The sequence below is a fragment of the Tauraco erythrolophus genome, chromosome 6, assembly GCF_009769465.1.
Source record: "Tauraco erythrolophus isolate bTauEry1 chromosome 6, bTauEry1.pri, whole genome shotgun sequence".
NCBI lineage: Eukaryota > Metazoa > Chordata > Aves > Musophagiformes > Musophagidae > Tauraco > Tauraco erythrolophus.
Window position 1 is genome coordinate 30,603,054 of NC_141470.1, and position 12,647 is coordinate 30,615,700.

Below are 12,647 nucleotides of genomic sequence, written 5' to 3' on the forward strand. Positions count from 1 at the left end.
TAAACGCCCCCAAAAACTCCAGTGAAAGTCAGGATGCTACTACTTACATACAGTAGCTATTACTGTTTCTTTTTGGTATGTTTCTTCACACTGGTTCTCATTGCAGTAATGGCTTAATTGTTTTTCATTTTGTATAATGATGCTTGTCAGATGACCTTCTTACTTTATGCTAGTTTTGTGTACTTAAGAGACTCTTGTAGACTTCTTTTCTCCTCAACAGAACGAGAGAAGCTTCCTGAGATGTATCTTTGCACTTTTCACATTTCACAGACTGTGCCTGCGAATTGTTCACAGGAGTGCTTGTTGGCTTAAGCCAAAACCATGCCAGGGGTGTTCTAGTATTTTAATGTTACAGGTAGAGTCCTGTGGCCCCATTTAACTTCCTAGTCTAAACTTAGCTTCTGTGTCTGGCAGGTTATTTTATTTTAAATGTTGTTTAAAAAGTGTTTTTCAGTCTTTCTTCTTCTGAGCCAAATATAAAATTATAAAGAACTATTATGAATTATTATAACATTGTAAGTTTAATAAAAAGTACAAGTGACATATTTTGTGGAAGTTCTAACAATCCCTTGCGTATTCTGAGCTTTTGGTACAAACCGTTTGTGAAATCTGCAGACATTGTAGCATAGAAGGCAGATCCAGAAATGAGGCATTGGCTTGGGTAATGTCTAATGACATTCATTGTCATCTATCCTCCTTCTTTCTCAGCGCTGTCACTGAGGACTCTCTGCCATCAGGAACCAGCAATAGGGGTGTAGGCTGCCAGGAACAGACAAATAAAAGTAAGAGGAGAGTGCTTAGAATAAACAGATGTTGAAATGCAGAGAGGGAAAAGTGCTGACATTTCTGTAGCAACTTTGGAACATCTGTTGTAGTGCGAGATTGCTCTTGTGTCTCTATTCCTTAAGGTATTTTACTTTTATGAGCTCAGGGCATGTAGAAGATGTGTAACTACAGAACCTGTGGAAAGACTGATGCTAGAAAGGTAGGGCTTCTGCAAGCATTTTTAAAGTTTTGCACTCCATCAAGAAGTAGTGCTAGGCTATGGATAGGGTTCAGCCTGTGACGGATTGGCAATACTTACATAGGAATAGCTGAACTTCAGCGGGCTTCTGACGCTCTTTACAATTGTGATGTTTTTCCTGTTGTTAGGAAGTCAGAGAGGAAAGATTGACCATCCTGAAACATTTTCCTCTTTTTTGTTATATGTAAGAATGAGAAAAGTAATGTTTTTGTCATACATATGTCCACATTCAGGATTTATAAACTTAAGTTCTTGGCAGTGGAGAGTTTTTACTTTTTTATTTTTCCCCCCCATCTTTCATCAAAAAGATGCCATGTCTCAGGTTTTGAATGCTATTTTTCTAGTACGGTAACATGTAGAAAGTTCCACCATGAGAACAGCTCTAGCTGGATAATTAGTATCAACCCTTTGGTTAGCCCAGTGTCAGCGCTCAAAAGCTTTAACATGAGTGTGTTTCTGCAGTAAGCTGATGTCCTGTTTGTTTTTTTTTTGTTTTGTTTTTTCCTCTCACTCTCTGGATTTGTGGCATCTTTTGAACGACCCTGCATATCCCCCTTCCCTGCAGTGTACTGTGTCCAAATGTAGTTTAGACAGGGTAGTCCTGCCCACTGAATAAAAACAATACACATCTCTTGCATGTAGAATCACAGCAATGGTACTTTATAAAATGAAAAAGCTAGAGAAAATATCAGACAGCTTCCAGCATCAAGGAGGCATTATGGATGACCCAGGAGAGCAGACAAGAATGAGAAGTGCTCTATGTATAATGAAATACCACTATGTTGTCATAAAATGTGACTTGTATGTTATCCTGTACCTCTCGCACATGTAATATTTTCAACATAATGGCATGAATCTATTCAGTAGTTCTGTAATATAAATAGTATCTTTGTTTGAATATTTTTTGTTCAGCTAGTCTTTTTTTTTTCCTCTGGCTTTAAGATGCTTTTCCTTCTCTCATCAGGCCCTGGACAGGATTAAAAAAATGCTGTGGAAGCAGCTATGCTACATGTTTACATTACCTGTTGTAGCTCAACAGAAGGTCTGCGTCTGGGGAGATGGTGTAATTTTGATATCTACCAACTTCTTTTCTTTTGCTTTCCCTCTCTCCACTCTCACTGTTTTGTCGACTTTAATTTCAGATGCAAGCTTATGTTCTTCTTAGCTGAGGGATTACTGGAATTTCAGCACTCTGGGTCTTCTAGTACATCCTCTAGTTTATTTTGTGAACACTGGCATAGCAATCAAGGACTTCTAGAGAATTTGGAAATTTCAGTTGTGTTTTTAATTCTTCTGCCTTTCTGTAACCTTGTGCAAGTTGGTCAGTTTCTGCTTTTCAATGGGGAAGCTACAGAATTGACTTAAAGGCAACTTGTATGCATCTGTTGTCTTAAGAACGAAATGATTTGATTAAAAAATTGCATCTAAAACGTTCCTGTTCATTAAAACTGGATCTTGACAAAGCCTGTAAGAAGTAAAGCAAATGTGAGGAGGAGTTATTGAAAAATTACTGACTGATTGTGTAAGTGATATTCTTCAAGTGAGATTTTAGATAGTAGAACTTAAAGATTTCTTAAGTTTCTGTAAGCATGTAGAGCCACTCAACAGACATGAAGCAAAGCTGTGTACTGTTGACAGGCAGTGTTTGAAAGTTGTTGAAATACCTATGCTGAAATGCAATGTAGTCTTAACTGGATCATAATTTCAGTAGTCCCTGCATATGCATTCTGCATCTAGACTGCAAGCAGTATTTGGTTGCACCTCATGGAGGTTCCAGGGATGTGGTGCTTCCAGTCTTTCATTTTCTACCTGTCTTGGGGAGCAGTGGTGACATTGTAGCTCCTGACCAGCCTATTGAGTTCAAAGTGATGCACTACTTCCTTGGTAAAGACAGTTCATTTTGATAGAATTGTAGAATGGTTTGGGTTGGAAGGGACCCTAAAGATCATCTAGTTCAACCCTTTGACATGGGCTGGGACACCTTCCCCTACATCAGGTTGCTCAAAGCCTCATCCACCCTGGTCTTGAATGCTTCCAGGGATGGGGCGTCCACAACTTCTCTGGGCTCTACCTTGTCCCAGTGCTACTGAGTCTTGTTTTGTGGGAGAATATTTACAAGATGGAACAAATAAGGATTTTTAAGGGCTCTCATGCACAGAGAGAAACAGTACTTGCTTAAGTTTCTGCTAGTGCCAGTACCATACTTTCAAAGTCAGATGAGAACTTGTTTTATGTCCATGCTACTCTGGATACTCCTAACAGCAACCGTCATGGCGTAATACAGATTCGTAGCTGCTCCGAAGGAAAGCTGCAAGAATCCCCAGAAGTTAGTAGGAGTAGAGTAGCTTGTTTACCTCCTTTCCAAGTACAGAACTCCCTAGAGATCAGAGCTGCTTTCCTGGGCAAAGAATGGTATCTTTGAAGTCAGCACGTGTTAAAAATACCTTTGAAAGAGTGAGATTGTTCTCTAAGGCTAGTGCCTTCTCATCTAAGGTTAATCTCCTTTCTCTTCTCTTTCAGAGGACATGACTTTTCACAAGCATAGAGATAGTAGGTAAGATGGGAGTGTGCATAGCAACTTGTAGAAGTAAGGATGCTTTTCTGTTCAGATCTAGCAGCTATAGTTGATAACCTGTGCATCACTTTTCTTTATTTCAGCAGTAGTATCTCGATACTTGATAGTATCAGCTATGATACCTCTTTTCTACACAGAATCCATACTACCGCACTTCATAGGACCCCTCATGATGTGAATGGAAGGGATGAAGACTTGGGAATATTTGAGAGTGGTTTTACAGAGGGGAGGATGCCTGCATGGCTTCATTCTTAAGACTGGAAGATTCTACAGCAGTATTGCGTGTGTGGTGTATGTATGTAGACAATGAAGTATCTGTACTATATACATATACACTTTTTTATATATGTATAGTACACACATACATACACACATGCATACGCTTGCTGTATGCTTTGTTAAAGACTACGTTGCTATACTTTCTAAGGTTATGTCCCCAATGTACCGTTTAGCAAAGGAGGGCAGACTTGCTTAATTTTTCATACTGATTCTGTTTTCTGTAGCCTCGATCACACAGCTGTGGGAGGTGATGTGTTGCACAAGGTTTAAAAAATACTAATTTCATGTGGCAGCATGATTCACAATGATGGTCAGTCTGGTGTTAATAACTAAGGTCGCAATTTTTTGATTGTTCTTTGAATTTTAGATAGCCCTGCTGTGAGTTGTGGGTTTCGAGGTTTGGTTGTTTTCTTTTTTTTTTGATTTAGAAAAGGTTTGTTTAGTCAGTATGAAAACGCCAAATGCTGTTAATCAAACATTAGATTATTAGAGATCCTGCTTCTCTGCAGCTAAGATTTACTGTCTGGTTATAAATTAAGTCCCTTTAACATAGCTGAAAATTTCACAGGTGTAAATTTCATAGCTGATGATGGGAATGTGCATCCTTCACCACTGATTAGTGATGCTTGAGTGATAATGTAGGCTGCTCTTGGTCGTTTCGTTACAATGCTGTATATAGCCTAATCTGTGGTCAACTGAGTAAGTACAACACATTCTCCTTCCTAATCAGGTTTCTTAAAAGAGCAGTGTGAGTTGCAGATAACTAAAAAATAGTCAGTACCATGAAAAGCATTTATTAGAGGCCAGTTACTTATACAGTATTGCATGTTTTTTTTTTTTATTTTTCTCCTGTCCTACACTTAGTGTTTTTTGTGATTAACTGTTTCATCAATTTTGGGTAAGTATTTAGTTCTGATAAGAAGGATAAACAGCCCTCAAACAGAAAGAAAAGAAGGATAAAAAGAAGGAAGGAAAGACAGAAGAGGAGAATAGGAGAAGGACAAGATTGGATTAGTTTAGAGACCTGGGTGAAATACAGTACAAAACGGAAGTAAAATTACATTTTCTTAATTAAGGAGGAGAAAGAGTTCTGCAGTCTATAAAGAGACCTAAGATTATAATATAAGAACTTCAATAAAAACTGTAATACAAAAATTTGCTTGAATAAGGCTTGTTTTGTTGGGGGGGGGGAGGGGACTCACCCGCTGTACTACATGATTGGTATTTAACTCCTGTAGTTGCTACAGCATTGCAGTTGTTCTTTGTCTCTGTCTTCATAGATGGTAGCAAGTTTTCTTGTTCAGGCAAGCATGGATTAAAAAGTACCTCTTCAGAATATCATGAATATTTAAAATAATTGCTGGCAGTGTTTTGGAAAGAGCCAAGTCAGACTCTTCATCATGTAAGCAGTTTACTGTATGACCCAAAGAAGCCTGGTTGTATGATGTTATAACTGTTGCTATCCTAGGTATGAGAAACCATTACCAAGGTGATGGCTATCTCAACTCGTGTCAAATGTTAGCAGAGCCTACAGTAGTAGGTTGTAAAGACGGTTTAATCTTAATTGGAAATGAAGGCAAGAAAGCTCTGCCCTGTGAAAGCTTTTTATCTCACCCATACTAAAAACTAAATTACAGAAATGGGTTTTACCCTTACCAAAATTCATTTTACAGAGTTGCTAGTGGGAGGAATTCCCTGAGGTGACAGTTAAAATAACCACCTGCTTAGCACTGTTTATTGGCCGGTGTAGCTGGAGATGTTGATTCTTTAATGGTTCGTAATATTCTAATTGTAATCTCTTTTGAGACTGAAGTGAAACTGTTTTGGCCTGAGCTCTATTGCTAAGTAGATACTCATTTTAAAAAACAAAACAAAAACTGTTCCAGGATGCGTGTGAATACAGTGAGGATGACGAGCAGGTGGACATTGAGACCGTGGAGGAGCTTTCAGAGAAGATTAACATTGCCCGTCTGAAGGCCACAGCTGCTAATATCCAACCTTCCAAAAAGAAGTAAGCATCCTTGGAGAGCACTACAGTTCTGTATTTTATTGATGACCAGGCGTTGAATGAACTCATTAAACAACAGGTTTAATGTGATGGTAAGATAAAGCAAGCCCTTTGTCAGGTCTTCCTGAGCACTGGTGCTTCCCAGTGTCTATGAGGACAGGGCTGTCACTGCTAAGTAGAGTCGAGATATCTTAGCCTCTGCCTCTTATTTTATTTTTTTTTCCTCTCTTCTTTGTTCATGGGGATGTGTATCCTGCAATGTAAAATTAATATGAGTGAATCGCCTCCCTTCCTGCAAACTGAATATGAGCAGGTCATCTTGGTTGTAAATGTGATTTTGCAAGCTTTCTTTATTCTTGCTGGTGTACTTACTATTTTTAGGCAGGAGCAGTCATTGGCTTAATCCCTGATCCTGTAAATGAAAGCTTTGTATTTGGGACCATTTCCCCAGAGGAGAAAGTATTTTCTTATTTGTATATAGTCTGCCATGGTTGGATAGCTAGGTGCTTTTTTTTTTGCCTTCTGGTTTTGTTTCTTAGTTTTTGTTATTGTTGCTGCCTTTTCATTTAGAATGACAAAATGCAAAGTAAAAACATGGCTACTTTTGAGGAATGTAAAGATGGTCATGGCTATTTCTCAGTTGAACCAAACAAGAGCATGGGGAACATTGCATCCTTAGTTCTCTTTGTTTGAAGAAATTTTTTTTTTGCAGAAACTTTGAAAAAATCCCTTTGGCAATACCACATAGTTTCTTTCCCCCCAAAAAAAGATACAGCTGAACTTTTATCCTAGATGGTGACTTTGCTATAAATTGTGAAGATCTTTCAGTGAGAGAGAAAAACAGATGCCATTAATCTTTCAAATGTGTATTGTTTGTTTTCTTGAAGCTCCTGAGATAGAAGGAACCTGTTATTATATACTCAGTAATAAATGTGAGGATTTTGATTGGTTGTTCTTGTTGGGGGAGGGATTGCTTTGCCATCTGTTTTCTTTAAAAAAACACAAAAACATAATTAAAAAAAAACCACAAACAACTTTCTGCAGCTAACAATCATGGGCTGAATTTATTCTCTTTGGCATATAGTGAAATAGTTCAGAAAAAAAATCAGAACAGCTGAATTTCTTTCAGGATGATGGCATTGGAAATAAGAGTTCACATTTTTGAGAAAGCTCAACAGTATCCTGCTTTCATGTAGTTACACAGGGAAGAGTTAATTTCGAGGGATAAAATGAGCAATTCTAGGCTGTTGGAATGTAGTTAATGAGGATAGAGTGCATGAGATGAGTAGTGTTGGGAAAAACTTTTTACCTTTCTTACAGATACCATGCTCGTAGTTCTTCGGATGAAAAATTATCAGAAAAACCTGCGAAGGTATATATTTGCTCTCCTCTTTCCTTTTGGTTTCACACCTGCATTTTAAAGATAAACTTTCATCTCAAGTGCAACTCTTAATGCGATTTTATCTATCTTCCATATATTTATGATTAAATGCAAGAAACCAAATGTGTATATGGGGCAGGGGAGGGGATCAGTCCAAATCTCATTAAGAAAAAGGACTGCTGCTGGCGTCAGTGGGTTTCAGATTCGCCTTTATGTATGGGAGGAATGTCTGATTTCTGTTTATTAGTACGTTTGCTTAGGTTTTGTATTCTTGGCATAAATAATTTTTACAGCACGCATAAAAAATGAACAACTGACAATGCTTCCATGTGTTGAAGAAGACAGTATATAGGCTTATGTAGGCACAGCAATGGGTGAACGATTTCTGAAGACAATGGTTTTAAAATAATATGTATTCAGGCAAGTTAAAGATAACGCATAATTCTTTCAAACTGAAACTCATTGCAATCCTTCTGAAGCTTATCCTGTGTTTTAGGGTGGCTTTGAAGCCAGTTTCACTAACTGTTCACGGTAACTACCTGTGTGATGTACTTGATCTCAGGTCTAGAGCTACCTGCTGGGTGGGGGGTGTGAGCCTGGTGTATGTGTCATGCATTAGTGCAGAGTGGTATATATGCGTTTGCCTGAGATGGAGACGATTTCCAGGATGCTCTGCCTGCTTCACCTTCTCCATAGATTCTTCTCTCTGCCCTTGATGTTATGGTGTGAGGCCTTTCCTTGGAAGGAACCTTATGGCCCAACACAAGAGCAGATGCAGTTGCAGCCTTACTGTGTTCACTCTGCCTGTGAGGGCAAAATAGTTGTCAAGAGCCAGGTTTCAGAAGACAGTCTTCAGATTCCTCCTAAGGCCAGCAGGGTCCAAAGTAATATCACTGGACATGAGGAGTTGTTCTACTGATGCACTGTGGTTTGGAGCAGACCTAAAATGATGTAAAAAAGTGTTAATACTACTTTTTAAGTATTACTTCATTGTGAAATAAAGACCATAATTGTACAAACCTGTAAGAGTAACGATGAAACAACAAACCTTCAAATCTGTAGAGGTTAGTAATTACGCTTATTGCCTGTCAACCTTTTTGGAAACTTTAAATTCAAAATCAGAGCCGGTCTTTGACACTTTCTGTTTCTTAGTAGATGTCTGGGCTTAAAAGTTTCAATGCCATCTTTCACATTCTTACCTATAAAATCTCTTGGCCGCAACCCGTATGTACCCATGAAGCAAAATAGAAATCAAACTAGTTTAACTCCAGGGAAAAATTCAAGCGTCCTATCTTTGATGTGATTGTTTCATTCATTAGTAGATTTTTTGACAAGCAAGGCACAAAAAAAAAAATTTGGCTCAAATGTGTGATTTTTTGCTGTAATCATGTGGTTTACCTAAATAGCCTTATATTGCAAAAAATAAAAGCTTATGAATAGAAGGGACTGCTCGTGATCTTTTCCGTTAAGGTTGATGTGATTATATTGCTCATTACTTGTTGGTCAGCATTTCATGCTTATTGCGTGTGCTTCTCACACTGAACTTTCATAAAGACATAATAGCAGAAGAGCATGGCATGAAATGTTCAGGCGTCTGCAGAAACCTTGTAAATCAGGCATGCCTTTGAACGTTGTTTGCCATTACATTACCTTTTTTATTTAAACTGGTCAATACGGTTACTTCTACAGCAGAAATATAAATCCTGGAAAAGAAGGCTGAAGAGTGAGGCAGAAGCCTTTGCTCATTATCGCCAGACACACACAGCAAACGAACGCCGGCGCCGTAATGAAATGAGAGATCTCTTTGAAAAGTTGAAGAGAGCTCTGGGGTTGCACAGCCTTCCCAAGGTCTCCAAAAGCTACATTCTCAAGCAAGTAGGTATTTTGAAGCTTAAGTGAGAAGGATAATCATTTAATCTGGACAGAATAATTAAGCTAGCATGAACTCTTTGAGTGACTCCCAGTGATACTGTGAATAGAGAGTTTCTGTCACCTTTACAGGACTCTCTAGAATAAAACAATCTGAAAGAATCTGTATTCCTAAAAGCTCAATCTTGATGACACAGATGCATGATTTCAGGTTAGCTCTCTCCTCTTGTATTCTTTGTGAATTTAACCATGGAAGATTGTCTTAATTCCTTCGCAAGTTTTCTATGTACATCAGGCCAATTTTGAAATACATTGAATATTTACTTTTTTAATGCAGGAGAAGATAGCATTTCATTAAGTATTATACTGACATTAAAAAACTTAATTGCAAAGACGTAAATGACAGGAAACAAAACCTAAGTTGGTAGATAGATGATTAAGCTTATTAGCTGTACCTTGAAATTGTGGGATAAAAGTTGGTGTTTTTTTATTACAATAGCTGAGCTTTGCAAGAAGAACAAACAAGATGTTTATCACTTTTCAGCTTGCATTTAGAGAAAGCTGGTGTTAGATGGCGCTTCACATGCTTTCTCTGAGCCCTAGTTTCTCAAGATGATGAAAATGTCTAAATGCATTTTGTAAAGGTTTTTTGGGAAGGAAAATGATTTTATTATTTGTGTATCATTGGTTTATAAATCAGTTCCCTGACACTTTTCTAGGCCTATGAAGAAATCCAAGGATTGACGGATCAGACAGATAAACTTATGGGACAGAAGAACTTACTGGCACGCAAACAAGATGCTTTGATTCGAAAAGTATCCACGCTTTCAGGTGAGACTGTTTTTGGATACAGACTAGCTGGAATACTGAAAGAAAAGTAAGAGTGGAGTGAGTGGAGTAATCCTGTTGTGGATCTGGGTGAGTCATTAGTTCACATAAAATTTAGACTCCACCACAAAGGAAGACCTGCTAAGCTCTGACTCATTGATAACCTCATCATGATGATAAGAACTGCTTTGTTTTCCTTTATGCCTAAAGGAAGTGTAGCATGTTCTCTGTGCTGCAAGCCATGGTCTGTGGGTTCCTCTGCCTTGGGTATGCTTTGGTAAGGGGGTAAAAAAGTCCCTTCATTCTGTCGTTGGTCACTTCCTGGAACAGCTCTTCTTCTCAGTGCTTCACAAGTACACACAGCTGTCTTTGGTCAGTACCAAAACCTCTTGATTCCTTTGGTCAACTTTGCAAATAACTGTCCTTGCATTTCCTTTCTGAGAACTAGTGCTAGTAGTGTCTGTCTAGAAGGTGGGTCGGTCCATAGAACAAAATTGCAGTATATTCTGAGCTGCTACTCGTCTAGGCATTTCAAGACAAAACCATGTCATAGTTGCTGTGTTTTTCTGTCTCATTTGAAGGTGTAGGAAAGCTGCGATATATGTTCGGCCAGTACCAAAATGCGAGTGAACAAGCAAAACATTAAATTGTTCTTGTAATCTTCTTACTGTCTGGGAATAAAACCAGGAGACTACCTGTAAAGTAGAAATGAAAGATACTTAAATCTTGTGTATTTACATGAATCAGTTCATGTAAGGTTGAGGTTCTTGTTGAAAAAAAAAAAAAATTTTAAAAGTGTTCTAGTGAATCCTCATCTTAATCCAGAAATGTGTGATAGGCCTTGTGGGCAAAGAGTGAAAGCAAATAACTTCACAAAGTAGTTCTCTTTATCTTTGTGTTTCTAGTGAAATACCTCAAAACTGATGAGGGAAAAAATTCCCTCTCAGGAGAGTTAGTTAAATATAGACTTAATTAAAGATAGACTGTGATGTTAGAACTTAAATACTAAGCAGGAAACAAGCCAGTATAGTTATTTCAACTTTGATCGTATTAAATTGTGTGCATCTGCAGAAAACAAATCATTCATAAATCTTTGTGTTTGTTCAAGGTTAGAATTTTCATGTCAATGATCAGCTGTGAGTGTTCTAAATGTCATTTGAGTAACAGGGTCGTTTAGTCCAAGAATTTCATATCAGGTAAAGGTAACATTTTGTCTGGTAGTCATACATTTATCATTAAGATGATAACAGGAGACAGGTGAGGTTTTTTCACAGCTGTGGATATTTTCAAATGGTACTTGTTCAGGAAGTCCTAGTGCTTGTCCCAGCTGGTATCTGTTCATCAAAGTTTCAGGTAAATTCTAAAATGTACAGATGTTCTGAAGGAAAAAAAACACATGTTGGAATAAATAGGTAATTCCCACTGTTAAGTATGCTATTTACTTGGTGGGGGTGATGGTTATCTAGTGGTTGAATGGTGTCAACTTAATAGATATTTAGTTCTGTCTTCAGCTCTTCAGTTTTGGAGAGTTGAAGATAGGTTGACTCTGATAATTTTTCTGTAGGAAAGACAGAAGAGGTTGTCCTGAAGAAGCTGGAATACGTTGGATGCCAAACAAAAAGCAATAGAAGCACAAAAAAAGAAGAACCAAGAGCCAGGGGAATCTATTGTAACCTCAACTGCTAGCACACAGCAAGAAGCATCTTCTGCTTTCTCTGGAGAGCTGACACAACTGACTATGACAAATAAAAGACGCAAGCCATTGATACTCGCCAGAAGAGGAGTCAGTGGCAAAGGTGGGCTAAAAACAAGGCACAGTTCGTGTAAAGGGGAGACAGACATTGAAGCAGCACCCCTTGAGAGGGCAAAATGCTGGCCTGCTTGTGCAGGCAACTTCATTCTCAAAGCAGAATTGAGTATTGGACCGAGAAACGTCCATCCAATGGGTGTGGAAACCAGTCGTTTTCAGTAAGGATGAGCACTACTGAGGTCTTCAGATGAATGTGACTTGAGTTACAGAATGATGGGAAATAAATTCCTAGTAAGTTGTCCTTCAGGTCTCGTGGAGTTTCATTGCAGTCAGTAATTTCTGAGAGTCAAAGGTGGTCCTTTTTCTGCTGACGCAAAGCCTGAAGCTCAGCCCTAGAACACTGGAGTAGATTCAGTTTCTGAAACATCCTTCCTCAAATAAGCTAGCTCTTAAGGTGGTGGAAGACTTACTCTGAAATTAAATGACAGAATTGTCAGACACTTGTGAATTTTTTTTTTGCATATAACAACCTGTGGGAGAAGTATTTGGTGTTTATGGAGACTTTCGCACCATAAACATAGGAAGGAACAAAAGAATGACAGAAATCCAAACTTTCATGGTAGTGCCACTGTAATACTCTGTAAGGATCTGGTGATGTTTCTTATTTTGGTAATAATATATAGACCTTACTTAAAGTGATCGTGGGCTTTTATAAACAACTGATCATTCTGGTTTTCCAAGCCTTATTTTTGTCCAGTCCTGGGGAAGTTTGGCATTGGAAGTTGGATGTCGTAAGAGAACTTCCTTTCTCTCTTTGGACTGAACAAGTCCCCTTTGGTAATTTCAGCAAGACTGCTCTGGTGCTTGATCACGATGCCACTTGGAGAGTTAGGATTGTTACACTGCACGGAGAGAGTACAGACTGGCTCTGAC

The 12,647-nt window shown here is 38.4% G+C and overlaps 1 protein-coding gene across 1 annotated transcript in view; it reads left to right on the forward strand.

Moving 5' to 3' along the window:
• MGA (MAX dimerization protein MGA) overlaps nucleotides 1-12,647 on the forward strand; it is a 61,165-nt gene that overhangs the window by 41,972 nt on the left and 6,546 nt on the right. Inside the window, 6 exon segments of the mRNA XM_086613679.1 lie at nucleotides 5,765-5,889; nucleotides 7,207-7,258; nucleotides 8,960-9,142; nucleotides 9,856-9,967; nucleotides 11,529-11,569; nucleotides 11,571-11,760. Of these exon segments, the coding sequence (XP_086469805.1) occupies nucleotides 5,765-5,889; nucleotides 7,207-7,258; nucleotides 8,960-9,142; nucleotides 9,856-9,967; nucleotides 11,529-11,569; nucleotides 11,571-11,760 (703 nt within the window).